Here is a 20017-nt window from a genome sequence, read left to right as displayed (position 1 = left end):
GGATGTGGGATACGTCTCCGGTGAAGGAAAACTAAGAAGTCGGAAAGTTTATTCGGGTCAGTTGGCCAGTAAGTTAGCTGACCTGTAGATATAAAATCTAAGTTTCTAGATCGAATTGCTTGTAGCAGACTGCGTTCTTCCGATGCGATGATCCTAGATCCCCAGACATCGCGTTTCTCGAATAGTCCTCGGCTACGACCAATGCTGATCCAATTTTCAATCAAATATCAAAGTATTCTACACATTCTTCAGCGACGATAGTATGTCGCGATGGAGACTAGACGAAGGCTATTGTCAAGGCCTGTGGTAATGTTTGAATTTTTACCAATTTTTATTTTGGAGAGATTTCATGTCTGCTCCTTTTTTTCTTTTCAACACATTGCCGATGGTTTGTATTTACACGAGGCACTTGGCTATTTGGCATTATTACATCGTCTGGAGTTTCTCTGGTATACCTTGTATCGAGGTTCTCGTTTGTGTAAGTAGGAGTTATAGGCAATGAGGGATATGGGTTGGAGAGTGACAGAAATATAGATTGTTATGTCTCTGCTGGGGAAGCATTATGGTTGCTCGTCATCAGATCCGGTTCAGATGAATTCCGATGTCGGAACATCAGGAGCGATTGCCGAGCTATCATTACTCGATGATCTTGTGGATTTCTCGAGTGTATCGATGAATCGTCTAACATCTGATGCGCAAGTTCACTCGGCTGTTAGTTTACCGTTTCGTGTAAATCACGTTAACCGAGCCGATTTCCTGCCGGTAACATTTTTATTTTACTGCCACGTAGCCATATCCGACAGCAGGATAACGCTTATTACGCGTTATTAAGTCTGTTTACGATATCTCAACGATCGTCGTACGTATGAACGAACAATGATAACACGCGCGCACTGTCGACGTCAACGATCATCCCGAGAATCGACGAACAGTCTTCGAGATGCATGTAAAATATATCGTTTTTCACAAGATAAATATCAAGGGGAATCAGTTTTTAAATCTAATATTCGTTAAAGCAAAGCAAAATACTTCATGGAAAATATTCGCCTCGTAAAAGGCGCGATAAATTGGCGTTCTATTCGTTGCAGGTAGATGACGGATTTACCTATGCACGTGGCAGCCGGTCACAATTCGTCGCCGCTGTCGTTTCGTTCTCCCCTCTGAATATCTTTTATTATCGCGTAAATCTCTTTGAGATATCGTGAATCGTGAATAACGACTTTACCGTGTTGATGTAATAACTTCGATATATCCGGTGGCCCTTTTCGCCTGGACTTTAACGCGTCCCTTCTTCAGAACAGTATTACTACCGTGACGCTTGAGACGATGGCGAAGAAGGCGCTTCGTTTCCTATCTTCAATGTAATTTATCGCGATGTCCTTACGATCCATTTTATCTTTCATTTTCCGCGAAATAATAGAGAATGGAAATGAAAATCGTCGTCGCGTGCTAACAGTAGGTTTTAACCAGACGTAGCTCGAAGATACAAGCGGAAACATTTGAAAACACACGATTCGCCTTGTTTATCGATTTCTCGGTGCTGCTGAGAGATCGTCAAGTTCGTTAACAAAATGTGTCGATCAATGTTTGCAGGCCTTTTTCATCGAGTCGTGTTATCGAGTGGCTCAGCGTTAAGCCCATGGGCGTCTGTTCACGATCCGAACGACTTACGATCGAAAGTAGCAAAGCAAATAGGATGTTCCACCGAGGACGACGAAGATATTGCCAACTGTCTACGCGGCATTCCTCTGCGTGAGCTCATGGCCGTCGAACTGCCGGAAATCCGGTAAGATAGTAACTCTTTACGATCTGGATTCGAGGCTGATGCAAGATCCGTGAATAGCTGCCCGTAAATTCCATGTAAAAATTCCTCGTGCGTTACCTGCGCGAAATAAAAAGCTCCGAGTCGCCGATATTATTGTTCTCCGCACGAAAGAATCCAATAAAGTTCCCGTGATCTTGAACGAAACGTATCTTTTAAAATCTGACTGTACTTTATCTGTATTTTATCACGTTTACCGGCATAAAAAGATCGCGGCCCGTCCATAACGCGAATCAAGTTATCGATCATCTACGATTTACAATATCAAATGTCAACTTAAAAGAGATGTTATACATCTATACGCGTAAAGTACTCGATCTAAAAAAAAAAAAAAAGAAAAGAAACGTTAATGGCAGGAAAAATCATAAACATATATTTCTATAGTGATTCGTATAGTTGAAATAATCAAATCTTGAACAATCATGCGCAATTTATTTCATTAACCATTTATAGAAAACTTAATGAGAGCAACGAACTTTAGCTTGAAAAATTAATTATACGATCATTCTTAACGCAAACATACGTTAACCACGGTAAAACATCCTGAAAAGTCTACTACGAAATTGTACGATTAAGCCAATGTGCAATTACACCAACGCGACTATGAAAACTACGCGCAAGCTCTCATCGTAGTATCTCGTAATTATAACCCTAAAATCCCATGCTATATCGAACCCTATAGCGCCCAAGCCAAAATCAAAACCGTTTATTCCAGATCAAAGCATAAGTGTAGTCGCTAATCGGCTAGCGCAAGTTTTCGCGAGTCGGATCACGCTATTGTTGGCACCCGATTTACTTGGTCGCCTTATCGATCGACACGGGGAACACCGTACCAATTCGGTATCCTGACGAGCAATGAATCGCGCTAATTCGTCTCGTCTTCCGCTTCAGATTCGTGCCACGGATCGGACCAGGCTTGCCAGTGGACCAAAACAATCCCGATCCAGGGCTGGATATGGAACGAGCCAGCGACACGTTCATCAAAGTACCTCTTATCCTTGGTGTGTCTACTACGGAGTCGAATTTAGATTTTAACGCGAACGATATTCAGTACGGATTCGAGGAGGATCATCGAAATCGAATTTTACGAACGTTCATTAGGAACGCTTATGTATATCATTTGAACGAGATTTTCTCCGCGGTGAGGAACGAATATACGGACTGGGACAAGCCTATCCTTCATCCTATCATTATAAGGGATTCGACGATGGAGGCGTTGAGCGATGGTCATACCGTAGCTCCACTCATGAGGATTGCCTTTTATCACGCCAGAAGGGGAGCCAAAACGTTCTTCTACCACTTCAGCCATCAAACCAAAGACAACAGCCTTTTGCAGGTTTGTGGAAAAGATTGCACGTTTTACAGGGAATCGAGCGTGCGTTTTATGTATCCGATGACGAAGAAAACGATCGGTGCGTTGAATTAGAATTTTTAACGGTGGGATTATTCTTGAAATTTATTTGGCTGATTTTCTTATACGGTAAAGTCAGTTTTGAAACTTGTTTGTATTTGTCAAGTTTGCTGCTAAATTAGTTTTAGTTGTGTGTAGGTAAACTTACAAAATGTACAGTTCCAACGTAATGTTATTATCCTTGATTTTCGTCGGAACTTCCATTTACTTTACTCGTACCACGAATTTTGGAACACAGTGTATACACGTAGGAAATAATTTATAGTCTTTTATACAAATCACTCGCGACCTACAGTACTCGATCCCTTTTCTATTCGTAAATACAAGAACGCGACAGATGTTGGAAGTAATTTAAAAGGAACCGGGTCTTTTAACGATTGAAACGCCCGCATGAAGTGTCGACAGTAAACCGTGGCTCTTTGAACCACTTCAGTCGTAAACTTATTTCTCGACGAAAGCTGTTTCTTTTTTTTTTTTTTTTTTTCTTTCTTCCTTTGGTCGTCGTCGTCGACGCCATTTTATTCGCAACTTCTTTGATTCTTCGCGAAATTTTTTGAGTACACACACTACCAATGCCCTTCCTCTCGTTCTCGCCAAACACAGCGAAATATTAAAGATGGTATGGTAGTTTTTCATACAGCTCTTGACTCGACTAAAAGTGGAAAGTGGAACGCGCGAGCCAGAGAACCGGCTTAACTTCGAGTTAATTTTACATAAAATTATACATGTAGGATGAACGAGACCCTCGAGTGTCTTCGTTATTTTTGTTAAAGAAGCATACAGAAGTTGATCACAATTACATTGTGGTAAGAGATGGAAAAAAGCTAAATGGAAGAATTTCTACTGCGAGAGCTACCTTGCATGGTTGCGCCGATGTTATTAACGAAATTGTATGTTACGCTGGTTAATTCATATCGAGGGTTAATAAATTATAGAGCTTCTCTACCGCTTCAACCTCTGTGTTACTCGTCTGGCCAATGAAACGTATATTCTACTTGCTCGCTTATACGTCGACCGTCGCTACTGGTAAGGAGAATACGTCAGTATGAGGTCAGACTAGTTGTACGCGTAAATTAATACATAACTAGTTAATTAGTACAGATTAATACGTAATTCTACAAGTGGAATATCGATAGAAATAGAAAGATAATTTCAATAAACTGTACTATCCATTGACTTTTAAGAAACAACGAATTTTCCAGTTGACGAATCATTACCGTTTGAAAACTCATACATCACATGGCTCAATTAACCAACTACCCGATAGATTAATAGACTTAATAACGCAAACTTCCGAGAGTCTAACGTCGAGGCAAAGTTCCAACATAGAGTCACGCTTAATTTACATCGTCGTAGTCTTCTGGGGTAACGCAAACGTCCTTCCACTGGTCCCATGAGACGTTTGATTAGGTCACAGTAGCTTCATCGTGAAATCATGGGCAGCGGTTTGTCGGAAGACAAGCACGAGCATAAAGCTGCGAGAAGTCCAAGATCGGAATGGATTCCAGGAAAACGGAAGATTAAAGAGGCAATCCGAACGAGCTGTGAGCTCGAACGCTGTTCTTGGTCTTTCGCTCTGTCTGTTTCTTACTTTAAAATGGAAGGAAATATTTTCGGTGTTTGTACAGATCGAACGGTAATACATTGCTCCTTTTCGTGTCTTTTATCCATTTTGAATTATCGCACTTTCAAAATTTTTAATTTTGTTGCTTATGTAAATGTAAAATTGTTGTCCTACGCGTTTGATTGGCAAATTTGATTTAAAGCAATTTGTCGTCGTTCTTCGAAATTTATGCACGTCGGCAATCCGATGATTTTAACTAGTTCATTGTGTAATCGCGATGCGCTCATAAGACTGGTAGTTGTCCATACGTCAAGAGGGAGAGAGGCAGGAACTTCAAGTTAACGAGTTTCGTTCTCGGGTCACGGTTAATAGCGATTTAGTGCGTTTAGCTGCCACGCTATGGCCAACTGTGGACGTACAAAGCGAAATTTTAATTAAACGGAAGTCGAGTCGCGTGCACGCCCGTGAAAGGCCATCTCGCTTAATAAGTTTCAGTGTCGTGACTGAAACTCGAAACGCGAGCCTAATCAATGCGTCGTCCGTGCATTTAGAAACGTTAGGAAAAAAATATCGTTGGCTAATTCGAATAGAAATTCAGCATAGAAGAGGCAAAAGAGAGGAAACTGTAAATTTCTAGTAAAAAGTCGAAATGTAACGAATTCAAATCTGACAACTCGACAATTTGCAAACTGACAAAATGAAAATTGAATATCGTGTAATTGTAAATATGATTTATAAAGATGATATAATGAAATATTAAGTATAATTTAATATGTTTGACGTGATAGGAAAACTTTTGGGCCAAAATGAAATTCTTTTTATCGAAGAAGTCGCATACTTTTCTCAATAAAGTGTATGGACTGCATTTCTTGTTATAATTTTTATTATTGTCTGTTATTTAGTAAACTGCAGTACAATCCGTTCTATGAAATTCATTAAATAATCGAACAGTTAAATTTCTACGATTATAATAATACATAGTAGCAGTTACCAATCTTATCTATTTATCTGACCATATACTGCGTATACTCTGGCTGACTATACACTGACCTACACCACTTGTTAACTGAGATTAAGCTAACTCCTTAACCTCTTGGCATATTATGTCAATAAAATTAGTACATGATAAATAATAATAAAGTAATAATAATAATAATAATAATAATAAATACACTAAATATTTGACAAGGAACAAATGTTTCTCTCTATGTTGGTACTCTGAAAGTATCATCAATAATAACGTTGATTCGCACACGCGTTCTCAGGTCACTTCTTTGCAAATAAAACCCCTAAAAAAATCTAAAAACGGGAATTAAGATAACAACGCACGCTGGAACTACCACGTCGAAGAACAAGCCGAAAGTCATTGACCCGAGCGTTACTTTAAACTCGAAAATTAAGCTTCTTTGCCGGTAAATTGAGTATCTTGAAGAAGCCACGCTTAGGTAAACCACATTAACGAAATTCACTTGGGACTCATTCAACAAGCTACAACGTATTTAACGGAACAAAGCTAAACGGTTCATCCGTTAAACGATCCGACTGTATGGGTGCCAGGAGACGAGACGGTAGATCCTCCAGCAATATGCTAATTCGCTGTTCGTTTCTTCGGCGTGTCTTCGAAATGTATGCACATGCATATACCGATCTGCAGCCCATCCACGAGCTTCTAGTAGATCCAGGCGACATTTAAGTCGGCAGGCAGCTGTAAATCCCATTTGCTTGCGCTCTGAATTAACAGGATTTGCATCGCGACCCAGACATTCTGTCGAACGCACAAATAGAATTGGCTGTGTCTCCGCGTGATTCACGCTGCTTTCCAATTAAAATTATTGAATCGGATTAAAATAATTAATCGTCGAACAGCTGGGCCGACAGGAATTTTTGTTTCGTTGTCATCGAGTCGTCCTCGAAAGGAAAACGCGATAATGAACGACGCGGTCGTTAATCTGCGTAATTTTTGAGCGGAAATTTTCTATCGGACAAACTTTATATATTATATATTAAATGAAAGAACCGCTGTTTCTAAGAATTATCTGGATAGCGTGGTAATTATTCAAGTGGTAAGATAGTTTGAAAAGATAGTATGAGACGTTCGTTCGAATCTTTAAGCGTTTAGATCTTGAAATTTCTAAATCTCTTAGTCTTCGAGTTTGCGCGTATTTGATTCTCTTATCGTGGAATTTCCACGTTTATTTCTTTCTCCTAATTGATTGTGAGTAATATTAATAAAAAGTCATAGTGGGCGAAAGTGGGCAAAAAAGAATTCCCTCGTCAAAAAAAAAAAAAGAGTTCTCTCGTCGATAATGGTTATCCGTAGCTGAAAATAATTTCCGGCGTCGATATCGAATACCGTTTTGAGCAGCATTTGCCGCAGGTTTCGAACGTTACACGTACATGCCACCAACGAACGAAATAATTTTGTTTCAGCGTCTGGGCAGCATTCGTGGCGAGGATATACCGTATATCTTCGGGTTGCCACTGGTGGCTGGAGGAGCTTTCTTTCCCCGGAATTATTCCCGACAGGATCAGGGCGTCGCCGAGGCAGTTCTCACGTTTTTCACGAATTTCGCGAAAACCGGCAATCCGAACGAGCCACACAAAATCGAATCGGTGGATTATGGGACACCGAAGGAGAAAACGCGATACCGTGGTCTCACATGGGAACAATACGAAACGGGTACTCAACAGTATCTCACAATTGGTGAGTTTATTCCTGCTACGTATCTTTTCTTTTCCTCCTATCCGCTTCTTTTTTCATTTATTTAAATACTTGTGCCTTGTATACACTATATGTCGTATGTAATTAGAGAATAATATCGGTGATTAATCGTTTAAGCGATGAAACCGAAAATGAAGAGCCACTACCGTGGCCATAAAATGGCGGTTTGGCTAAATCTGATACCACAACTGCATCGACCCGGAGACGACGATGTCTCAATGCGGCATCATCATTTTCGAGAAAGAGGTGACCACTTTTATGCAGGTAAGAAACTAAAAACTTCTTCTTCAAATAATTTAAATTAAAAAAAAAATACATTTTGTTTTCGATTCGCGTGAAATATATACTATCTACCAGCTAAGTTAATATTATTAACTAGTACTTTGTATAAAAAGATTAGGAACGAAAAACTTCAATTATACTGGCACGAATACCTGTATCTATCTTACGCTTGCCATATTACATTTTGTACTGAAATTATATCTATGTATTATAAAAAAAATTCAATTATGTAATCATTACAATTAAGAGAAACCTGTCCCTATCATGCACGATGTAAGTAACGTTTAATTCACCCAACGAATAGAGTAATTAGAATGCAAGTGTTGAATCTTTCAGGACCAGTTCGAGACGAGTGGTACACTCCTCTGCCGCTTGTAGCGACAACCAAGATGAGCGCCTCGTCGACAACAGCGTGCAGCACATCTACAGGTGACGACAGTATTACCGAAGACATTACTCCTATTCTGGACGATTCGGAAGACGACGCTGAACTTTTACAAAGATTAGCTTCTCGTCATTACTACAGTACTACTACAGCCCTAGCAATCACCGTAGGAATCGGTTGCATGTTATTGGTGCTCAACATGCTGATATTCGCCGGCATTTACTATCAGAGGGATCGTGACAAAAAGAGAGCCACGATGGACTGCACGCCAAACGGGCAAGAATCACTACCGATGACTACCAGGTCGTCTATGAAAGCTCCAGAAAGTCCTAGGCCAGCGCAAGAACCTCCACCATCGTATACTACCCTTGCAAGAAGCCCTTCGATCCAGGAACATCAACAGATTGCTCAGAGTCAATCGACAGATGTCGATGAACAGCCTAAAAGTGAACAGAAACTTAGCCACGGGACCAGCAACGCCATCCACAAGGATCCCATTCCTCCGAAACCTCCCACGAGAACGACCAGCTCCTTGAGTACTACTAGTGGCACCAATACTATTAAAAAACGTGTGCAAATACAAGAGATATCCGTATAGCATTAGGGGTTGCCCCAAGAGGGCAACATGAAAACCAAGAAGGTGACTTTCATAGATTTTGCGGCAACTGGCGAGTCTAAGTTTTGAAAAAGTTTACAGGGATATGGATTAACAAGTGTCTGGTTATGACACGTAGCACAGGTTGACAAAGAAAATTATCTGTTTGAGTTGCAGTGAGATATCGATGAAGAGTGAAGACTGTTGGTGTTACTTTCAACAATTGTTGGAGGAAACTCTAAAGAACAATGAGTTCTAAAGCGACATTCAATTGTATGTTAAGTACTCTCTAATTATTCTGATGTATAAACAGCGATAACTGCCATATGTCACTGAAAAGACAAAGTGCTTTAAAGGAAGACTTAGCAGACTACGAGTGTTCCTCTATCATGCACGTAAGACTTTATGAGCATTTTGAGTGTATTTCTTTGCAGGATACGATGTGTTTCTTCTATGGAATGCTATCAAAGTTGTATTACGAAGCGATTCGAAATGAGTTCATCAAATTTCAACTAATTAATTTCTTGTCAAGAAATACTTAACTTGACTACAAGAACAGTATTGTTAACTAAGAATGAAACATTTACGAAATCAAGTGTCTAGGAAGCCGGTTTCGATTTTCTACAAATATACTGTCGAATAATTAAAATCTAACAGATATATCTTTTCTTTTTATTTGTTCTTTATTTTACACTTAAAAAGCAAAGTAAATTCTAAACTATGATATTTATCTCGCATATTGAAATAGACAAAAGTTGGAAAAAGGTCGTATCTCTAAAATTGTTTAATCTGACAGTATATTTGACGAAGAATGGAATCGATGATAAAAATCCATAAGTCAACACTGTAACTGTCACAATCAGTGTTCTTTCAAGTGTTCTTCTCGTAGCTGACATAATGATCATGTAATTAGAGTAACTCGTGGTATAACTGACGCTGGGCTCATGAAAAATTTCTATTTGCGTTTGTCTATACAACTTAAAAGTGGTTTCGTGTCTTTCCTACTCCAGGTATTGGAAACCGTGCACAAAATCGCACAGAGATAATAAATTAAATAACGTCTGTGTAACACGATCCGTAGAAAATTGTATGAGAGAATGGTCGTCTGAAATGATTTCTAAAATTTAAATGATGATAATTGTACTTCGTAGTGTCACTGTGATCAATATCAATATTTTTTAAAAATCAAAAACAAAATTTATAGATAAAAATCATTATGTTAGTTTCATTTGTCGCTGAAAATTATTCGTCTTTCTTTATTAAAGGACAGGAATTATTATTTATTTCTGTTTTTTATTTGTACTATGAATATACATATTCTACTTTATTATGTGGCATATAAATAGTATAAAACGGAAGTTGAAGAACTCTGTCAATTTTGCGTTGCCTCCTCGTTATCTTGATATCATCCCTCATTATTTAAAATAATTTAAAGAAAAAAAAGAGAAACAAAACCTAAAAAAATGTATATTTAAGCACTCGATACTGAAAGAGATCAGTTCTCGTATTCGCATTAGAATCTCATGCGAATGTTGTGTGAAAGTTCTGGGTTAAAGTAAACAAAAGGAAATTACATGTTTAATGGTTCAATTTGAGTGGAAATCGCACTGCACTTGCGGAATTATCGATGGTTCTCCGGTGACAACATGTGCTCAAAACGTAATCATAAAGTGGAACACAATTTCCTTTAAATTAAATATTATCTACACCTCTTCGACCAAGTAATCTAAGGCGAGATTACGCCTACGTTTATGCAAATATCATTCGTCTTTATAGGATTTTTTAAGCTGAATCTGATGTCTGTGTTATACATACATTAAGAATTAACGAAGAAATTGGACTTATAAAGCTCGGTGTAAATTATAATGTTATAAAGGGATTTATCTTTTTTTCAGATACTTTGTCTCTATACTATTTGCATAATTTTAATTACTGTACGTTATATTACGCATGTTTTAACATTATTTCTTAACTAAATTAAAAGCAAAGCTTACTTCATCATAATTTTCGTACAAACAGATACTCATGGTCATGATTCTTCCATTAGTTGATAAAATTAAATGTTACCGATACTATATATGTACATACATTTCATTTTAAAGATACTATTAATTTTTTATAAATTTGTTCGCTGACATACTTCGTAATCCAGACTGATTATCAAAAACATATTACATAATACAATCATTCTACTAAGAGACAAGTTTTTCTCCGGAAGAAGAAAAGCATCACGAATAACAGCAAACGACATTTCAATCGTCATGTAAAAAGATAAAAACACCTGTTTAATATAGTCGAATTTATCTAATCGATTGTACGCATTTTCTGAGGCACATGAAGTAATGAAAGCGTATTGGTATGATTAAGGACATAACGTTGTACTTTAGATAGCAATCATACTATGCACGGTGTCGCGTAATTGTACTATCGATTTCGATTATTTTCAATACACCGTTTCACAAAGAAAAGATTAGAAAAGGAATACTCATCAAGTATTGTTTGCGAATGGTATGAATCATCAGCACATTATGACTATTCGTTAAGCTGTGTGAACGGGATTATTGAACAAATAACAGTGAAATTTAAGTAGCAGAATAGACGAAACATCTTTGTAAATTTCACTGTAAAACAATAAAATGCTGATTTCTAAATACATTTCCATCTCCAATTAATATAATTACTCATATCCTTATAAGCTAACAGTGTATTAAGTTACACGTGGGACTATGAAATAATGTACAATTTACAAATATAAACGGTGTTGTACTTTTATCTTTTTAAATAATACACACTGCTCGAAGCATAACAAAAGAATATGCGCTTAAAATAGTTTTATCTACCTTGAATATATAGTAGTGTAACATCTATCTTTTCTTATTTTATACAATAAGTATCTGTATAATAAAACTATGATTAATATACATGTTTAGTTGAATAATTATACAAGTTTTGGTTTCTCCAAGATAAATAATATTTCTGAATTATTCAACTGAATTATTCCCTCTTTTAGCAGGAACCACGTCACTGCTCTCACTCATACGTCTTTTACTTGCTACTCGTGTGTTACGGCCTGCAACATAATTTTCACAAATTTTACATATGCTTCATTTTGATGACATGTAAATTTTGTAATCATGAAATGTTCAGTGACATTTGTAAGTTTAACTCATTGAAATCCAAAAAACTGATCTCTCAGTATTAGCATGGCAAAGCATCATTACGGAGCAAGAATAGTACTATTTAAAAAAAAGCTATTTATATACACCATTCTACTGACCTTTTTTGCCTCTCTTTCCTTTAAAATTCCTTTGCCTAGAATTTGCCATTTGTTGTCTCACTTTCATGAAATATTTTTCTTCTTCTTCACTCTCAAGGACACAACAGGTTACATCTTTACCGCGTATAGATATCTTATAAAATAAATGAAAAAAATTTTCACGAAATAAAATATAATATTACGAACTTAAAAATAACAAAAAATAATTTGAAATACTCACTTTACTTTCATGCATTTTGTCAATTACTGTTTTTGCGTCATTTTCTCCCTGCAATCGAGCATATCCCGCTGCATCACCTTTATTAAAGTCAACAAATGCAACATTCGCACCTAATTCACCTAGACATTCCTTAATATCTTCTCTTATACATTCATCAGGTACATTAGTAAAATAAATCACACAACCCTTTGGAAATAGATTTACCTTGTCGCCTTCTTTCTCTTTATCATTATATTCTGTTGTCTCCTACAAAATTGAACATTTTGTTATTATGTTTAATTATGAAAATAAATGTATAAAATAAATTGTATACTAACAAATTCCATATCAACAGATTCACTTTTCTTTGCTTTTATTTCTGATCTTCTTTGTCTCCTACCTTCCCTTTCCTGTGTTTTAGATTGATAATAGTCAGATCTAAAATCTCAAAGTATTAAATTAAGTATAAAATATTACTAAAACTTTTATAGCAGAGATATATAATCCGATTAACTTACGACCACATCTTAATTAATTCAGTGTCTCCATATTTTACAGATTCCCTAACCATAAAGGCTTTTGCATCCTCTAGAGTTTTGAACTGCACGAAAATGGAACCTTTAAATTGAAGCTTCTTCTCTTTATCCATATACTTCCTCATCTATTAAACAAGAAAATGGTCTGAAGATCTAAGCATTATTTGCAAATTTTTTCCACTCTGATCTGAAAATAATACATCTATTGCACAAGAGTCATATACTTACAACGATATTATCAACTGGTTCATAAGCACTGAAAAACGTTTTAAGCTTCTCAATAGTGGTGTCCTGTAAAGGAAATCCTTTTACGTAAACTGTCTTGGCCTCTTGTGCCTTCCTATATTCTTCGTTATATATTGGCAAAGGATGCTTTGGAGAACGACGAATCTTTTTTCTATCTTCAGATATTTCCATAAGTTCACTTGATTTTATGGCTTCTAATATAACATTGATATCTTGACTCATAGAGGCCAACAATTTGAAATTTAACATAATAGTCATAGGAACCCATCCTTCGTCCAATTTTGTTTGCTCAATGAGAAATTTATCTCTTTGCATATTCACATCTCCAAAGTAAAACTAGAAATATCGAAATTTTTATTAATTAAATTGTATTATTGCCATTTATGTTATAAGAAAGCTATGAAAATTAAACTTTTTAATTACGTTGAAGAATATCTACATATATCTATACCTATACATATATTGAATCATGAGATATAAATGAATGGATATCTTATTTCCATAATAATTGGTTAATTAATAAAATATTACCTCGACTTGATTTTTTATTCTTTCTAACAGTTCGCTAGATGGTTCCTCAGATTTTACTTTTGGGGAAAGTTCCTCAGAAACCGGCTTCTCGTCTTTAACCTCGACATTGGTATCATTTATTTTAGTCTCGTCTACAACCTTTGTTTTAATTTCTGTTTGAGTCTCTGTTTGAGGAATTGCCTCTCCTTGCCCGTTCTCCATATTTGTTGTTACTATGAGATACGAGCTTTCAAAATTTATTGAGACCTGAACAAGAAATCAATTTCGTACAAATGCACTTAAGTCGATAGTCAAACGTGGTCTGTTTTCTCGGAAACAGGAAGTAACCGTTAGGAAGGAAAACGGTATTTGCATCAACATGAAATTTGAAAATGGCTGCTTGTTATAATTTCACAGTTTATTGCAACATAAAATTCTCCTCTTTTTATTATTCTTATCTCCGAGTAAAGTAATAAATTGGGTATATTTGATAATTATATAAGTTATATGACAAATAGGAGAAATAATTACAATGTTAACTATTAAAATAAATTTTTTTAATTGCAATATATCATTTTTTGAAATAAAGTACAAATTAAAAATAAATGTAAAAATAATTTTTCTAAAATATCCAATAATTTATAAACTGGAACCAAAAATAAAAATTTTATCGGAAAAATTTTAGCGCGATGTTAGCCGCGGTCATATAAACAGGCCTGAACACTCGCTAGGGAAAACCATCTATCCTTTGAGTTGAAAAAATCAAGATACAGGACAAGAAAAGATCCCGTTCTACGAGATAGACAGAGATAAGTAGAGTGTCTCTGATTCTGTCCGAACAATGTAACATACATTATTGTATTTTTATATTAGCATTAAAATGTGCCTAAATATTTCTTCACACTATTAACAGAGGTAGCAAAGCAAAACGAAACAAAATTATGCAAAACACTTACAATTTCTAATGAAGCCTTACTTGAAAATTAATGTTCCTTGCGATTTTTTGAATCCTTACAATTTCTTTTAATTTAGTTTATAACTGATATTCATGCATTTTATTTATATATACTAAACAAATAACGTATAAATTAACTAATATTTAGTTATTAATTATAAATTGTTATTAAATTACATTAATAGTATATTTTAAAAACTGAAAGCATAAAAAATATAAATCAAAGATTTATTTTCGAAAGATTAAAATGATAATTAAAATGATTTTTAATGCGTCTACTTTTAATTACAATAAAATAAAAATATAATCTGTATAATTGACAAACTACTTCTTTTGCATATATAAAATAACCGGATATGCCTTGTTCCGGAAATATATAATGATTTTAGATCTTTATGTTGGCAAACAGGTAAAAGATAAAAGAATGCAATGAAGTTGGCTGCAATCTTTCAGTACTGCGCTCCCTTCCGGTTCGTTCTTTCGGGGAGAGTGAGTCTTGTTTAGTTTAGCTGTAATTAAATCTTTCTCCATCTTCCAACATGAAGATTTACAAGGATATTTTTACTGGTACGTAAATTTAGAATATCAATAAATAACACGTGTAATGAATATTTTTTCAAATTTTTTCATATACTAAGAAATAGAATATTACGCTTGATTGCAAACGGACTAGCAGTGACGTTTCTATCACGAGGACCAAAATTTTAAGAGTAATAACTATAAAATGTTTCCTGACTACGGTTTTAATTGTGTAAATGTGAAAATATATAGTTAAACATGTTTTTAATGGTTTCTCATATTATAGAAACATCATACTGCTTGAATATTTAATATTCTAATTTATAACCTCTCCATATGTTCGAAATGACTCATTTCATTAGGAAAATGATACATTTGACACTAATTACATATTTTAAGGAAGAGTAGAGATTATTATTTTAAATTAACTCTTTTTTTAAACTAACTCTGCTGCAATAAAATGATTATTTTGAAGGTTTGATAATTACTTTATACAAAATTTATAAAGTTAAATTTTACGAAATAATATAAGTTTTATATAATTAATTAATTTTACTATATTAAAGGTCATATTTTTATTTTAAAATTTATATTTCAGGCGATGAAATGTTTTCTGACACCTACAAAATAAAGTTGATTGATAATGTTGTATATGAAGTATATGGCAAGGTACCTATCTTTTTACTCTTATTTTTAAATTGTATTTGGATAACGTGTATTAAACTTATATAGTTGTCTGAATACTTATTTATATTGTATTCGTTGTATTAATATCTTTACTTAAATTTTTTATAACTAGGTAGTCACTCGTAAATCAGGTGACATTGATATTGCTGGATTCAACCCATCTGCTGAAGAAGCTGATGAAGGAACGGAAGAAACGGTGGAATCCGGTGTAGATGTAGTTATGAATCATCGGCTGCAAGAAACTTTTGCATTTACAGACAAAAAATCCTATACCTTGTACTTGAAGGATTATATGAAGAAGTAATTATTTTTGCTATAGTAGTGTAAACTATTACTTTAGTAATATTAAAGCAATATTAATAACGCAATTTTCATTAGATTGGTAGCAAAATTGGAAGAGGAAGCTCCTGATCAAGTGGAAGTTTTCAAAACAAACACAAATAAAGTAATGAAAGACATATTAAGTCGTTTCAAAGACCTACAATTTTTCACTGGCGAATCTATGGATATTGATGGTATTGTAGCATTAATGGAATATCGCGAGATCGATGGTGAATCTGTGCCTGTACTCATGTTATTCAAGCATGGTCTTGAGGAACAAAAGTTCTAAACAATTTTAGGTATTGAAGAAATTGTGGGAAAAAATATTGTGAGTTTTACATTTACTACTTGTATTTCGTTAATATCGTAATCACTTAATGTACGTGTAACTGTGTTAATAATATTCAAAAATAGACTTAAATATATAAACATGTTAATTCATGCCTATACTTAAGTTATTTGTATTTGGCATTGCACAAACATGTAAAAGAAAGATGGTGATCAGATTCCCGCTGTGGTGCGTTTCCTCGACGTAGCGTCTATTATAGCCATACACTAAAAAACAAAGTTTCGTTACTAAACGCATTAAATACATAGCAAAAGTAAAATTAATTTTCCTACATTTTTCCAGATAAACTCAAAGAAGACTGTACACATGCTGAAAAGCTTGTGAAATTTAGTTAAAAGGAAAACACGATTTTACTTCCAATCTCATTTTATAATGCAGTTAACTTATTCGTTTCAACAACAATCAATGACTCGAAGTCTCACAGGAGTTAATAATTGTACATATCACTTTACTGGAGGGAAGATATACAAGACATGCTTTCGATTGTATTATCTGAGTCTGATTTCCCTGTAGACTTGTAATATTTTCTACCTTTTTTATTGGTCACTTATTAGAGAATTTAATTTATGATTCAAAAATGGAAGATGGGGAAAGAAGTTTGCAGCAATGAAAATATCAAAACATACGTCTAATTATTGTTAACACAAAAAGAAATGTCCTTGGATAACAATTAAATCTGAAACATACTCTGTATAATGTCCATCAAATAAAAAGGTGTTTTCATAAGTACTGCTTACGAGCCGTGTTCTTATTTTGATTATCTAATTGTTTAAATTAACTTTCCGTAATAATACAGGTACATAGTAAAACAAACAATTATTAATTTGCTTCATAAAAATATTATATTTAGACAAGTCAGAATAGACGATTTATCTCTTGGCGCAAGACCATACATTATATTTTTTTACTCAAGGACTGTTATTAGCCATACTGTTTTACAAGTATATTCATAATATGACTTCTTCGCGTTTCTTCCATTAACAACCTCGCTCTCACTATCGCATTCTCTCTTACACTCTTTGTTTTCTATATTTATATAATTTGTGTACCCATCGTTATCGTCATCATATTTATTACGCATATTCTTTTATGAATATATTACTCTCGTTCATTATAAAACAGTTACCGATCCAATATAGAACTCTTCACATTCCAAATACGTTTTCATGTGCCATTACCTGAAAAAGTGTTATGTTAACACATAGAAAAGCGTATTTTAATAATGTAATAATAATTCATATGTATGTACGTATGTACACAGCCGTAAATGTATACATATACATACACGTACGTTTAGTAAATGAACGTTCAATAAGTATATACGAATTAATTATCGCTTCAGAATAAGTCGAAAACTGACATTTACAGCTTAAAGATAGTAAAATTGAACTCCAAAAAATATACGTACATACAATTATATATTTATGTATGTACGCATTCGTCGTTCATAAATATGCACATATAGACATTGCTTTAATTATCGAGCACAACCATAGTGTCATTAGTTACTAAGCACTAAGATGAATTAGTATCTCAATTTCAAACAATGTATTGAAAATGATGCGATACAATTTAACATACCTGATCTCGTTATAATAAATTGTGTTAGCCATGTAGAAATAAAAATTGTTATTCACAAGTACCTTTAAGCTGTTAATACAATAATGATTTCTCAAGTGGAATATTATGTTAGAGAGCTATTCCATACATTTATGATTATTATATTTTCGAACATAAATGATAAATGTTTTGTTCATTAACCTTCTTAACATTACAAGTCTTGCGCATAATTCAATGATGTACAATCAAATTATAAAAATCTACTTAATAAAATGGTACAACAATTTCATAAGAATCGTTCCTTTTTTTCTCATTGTTTCAATTCGAAGGAAGAAAGATGAAACATGGAATATCGGACCATGCTAATGTTCCAAAAAATAGTTAATCACAATGGCAGTTGTGTAAGTTAATTTGTTATTAATGTATAGCATTCATATTGATACATGAAAGTTTCTGACATTTATACACACAGAAGGATTTGTTTTTAGTACTCTGGCTTTTTAGTTTAGTTCGTCAAAGGTACAGTATTTAGTAGGACACCTGCTACTTTTTTAAGTGGGATGTACCTTACGATTCAGTAAGGTCGAACAATTATTTTATTCGTTATTACTATTAGTATTAAACTTATTTGTACTGGTCTATGCAGAATGGGTGCGTGTGGAACCTCTTTGATACTACCATAATATACCATGATTTGATATTCTAAAATTCTAATTTTTAATAATAACATTCATCTTCATTTTAGTATAAGAAAAATATAAAAATATAAAATACAGAGCATGGACGTATATCGTTAACCATCTAAACAATTAGGTACATAGAAAGTATTCCTAAGTACCAAATGACGACGAAAAATATACATACTTAATTTAACGTAAGGATTTATTCTCCAATTATTTTAATATTCATAATGGTACAGAAGGTTTGCAACGCACCGCATTCATTCGTTCTAGGACACTGTTACTAAGTAAAACATCACTACATACAATTTGAGCATCGTACGATTTCTATAATAGTTCAAAGAAGTATGGCAAAAGCATCGAGTTTACATTGATTACAATCATGTACACGATTTGTGTATAGCACTTCATTAGAGAAGCATGCTATTATTTGATAGATTTTTTGCTCCAATACATTCCAAGATTCACCATGTTGAATCTCTTACCTTTAATACATCTAATCGTAGGACATTAAAAATTCTGCCATTATCTTTGTTATTCTACTGACCGCTACTGAGGTTCTCAATTATTATTTGTGAAAGAGTTCTGTTTATATGTTCATATATTATTATACGTATGTATAGATATCATCATTTTAACATTTATATATTTATATGAAACTTCATTCACAGGTAGCTTCATTCACGCCCGCCAATCCTAATGGTCTTTCACTTGCTTATCTTCTTTTATTATTACTATTTATTATTACTATTATTACACGTATCGAGGAATTAGATGAGGTGATCGCAAAACGCGTTTCATTCAGAGGTAATTTTGGTCGAGATGTATATTTCCAGTATGGATGTAAAGAAACAGAAGATTACATCCTGGATTATAAAACACCAAGAAAATTGACATTACAGAGGTTGTAATACGATTTTCTTACTATCTTATACGAAACATATAAATATAAGTGATTTGGTTTGAATTTATTCTTGGAAATTATTTGAAATCGTAGAAATTGGATCGAGTAACTATGAAAAAAGTTTATCCTGTGTTTGTGTGTCGCACGAGAGAACTATAGAAAAAGAAAAAGAAACAATTAGATATAACAGGCGTTTGAAATGAATAGCAACTCCAGTGATATTAAAAAAAAAATCGGGAATTTAATAATGTGTTTCTTTTTTCTCATGGTATGCATAACATTAAAAACTCTCATCAAATAGATAACAATAACCAACAACTAACAATCGTAAGCATTCACGCAAAAATAGAAATATGTTTAATAATTTTTTAATATTATCATAATTTATATTATCGAAGTAAGTGTGATCATTCCTTACGATTTCTAGAGTACTATAGTAATTTATGTAGATGACTAAAACTGAAGGACACTAAGAAGATAAATCTTTTTCACT

At 34.1% G+C, this 20017-nt stretch overlaps 3 protein-coding genes and 1 non-coding gene across 5 annotated transcripts in view; 2 read left to right on the top strand and 2 right to left on the bottom strand.

The window, feature by feature from the left end:
- The window catches only part of LOC117234031 (neuroligin-4, Y-linked-like), a 37285-nt gene extending 26760 nt beyond the window's left edge, over positions 1-10525 (top strand). Inside the window, exons 5-9 of one of the 2 annotated variants that reach the window (XM_033494857.1) lie at positions 1594-1786; positions 2714-3158; positions 7228-7501; positions 7637-7783; positions 8138-10525. In XM_033494857.1, coding sequence (XP_033350748.1) covers positions 1594-1786; positions 2714-3158; positions 7228-7501; positions 7637-7783; positions 8138-8784 — 1706 coding nt within the window. In that variant the 3' untranslated portion in view covers positions 8785-10525. The remainder of the gene's footprint in view (positions 1-1593; positions 1787-2713; positions 3159-7227; positions 7502-7636; positions 7784-8137) is intronic. The other variant, XM_033494856.1, reaches the window with a different exon arrangement.
- A 165-nt stretch (positions 10526-10690) lies between these two features.
- LOC117234032 (la protein homolog) lies at positions 10691-13902 on the bottom strand. Its single transcript, XM_033494858.1, has 7 exons — positions 13571-13902; positions 13022-13375; positions 12776-12918; positions 12596-12695; positions 12279-12524; positions 12059-12191; positions 10691-11851 (listed from the first exon to the last, which is right to left on the bottom strand). Exons 1-7 carry the CDS (start codon positions 13769-13771, stop codon positions 11763-11765), a joined length of 1266 nt encoding a protein of 421 aa, XP_033350749.1. The 5' UTR covers positions 13772-13902; the 3' UTR covers positions 10691-11762.
- Positions 11920-12004, bottom strand: LOC117234219. Its single transcript, XR_004493486.1, has one exon. It is a non-coding gene; the product is annotated as a small nucleolar RNA U6-53/MBII-28 (small nucleolar RNA).
- A 1016-nt stretch (positions 13903-14918) lies between the features above and the next one.
- LOC117234030 (translationally-controlled tumor protein homolog) lies at positions 14919-17116 on the top strand. The gene is made up of 5 exons (XM_033494855.1): positions 14919-15071; positions 15622-15692; positions 15823-16010; positions 16089-16359; positions 16663-17116. The coding sequence occupies exons 1-4, from the start codon at positions 15044-15046 to the stop codon at positions 16318-16320; spliced, it is 519 nt and encodes a 172-aa protein (XP_033350746.1). The 5' UTR covers positions 14919-15043; the 3' UTR covers positions 16321-16359; positions 16663-17116.
- Positions 17117-20017: the final 2901 nt, after the last annotated feature.

This window comes from Bombus vosnesenskii, unplaced genomic scaffold (genome assembly GCF_011952255.1).
Source record: "Bombus vosnesenskii isolate JDL3184/JDL3185 unplaced genomic scaffold, Bvos_JDL3184-5_v1.1 scf7180000013302, whole genome shotgun sequence".
Taxonomy (NCBI): Eukaryota; Metazoa; Arthropoda; class Insecta; order Hymenoptera; family Apidae; genus Bombus; species Bombus vosnesenskii.
The sequence above is the reverse complement of the archived record's forward strand: the minus strand, read 5'-3'. Positions and strand labels throughout refer to the sequence as shown.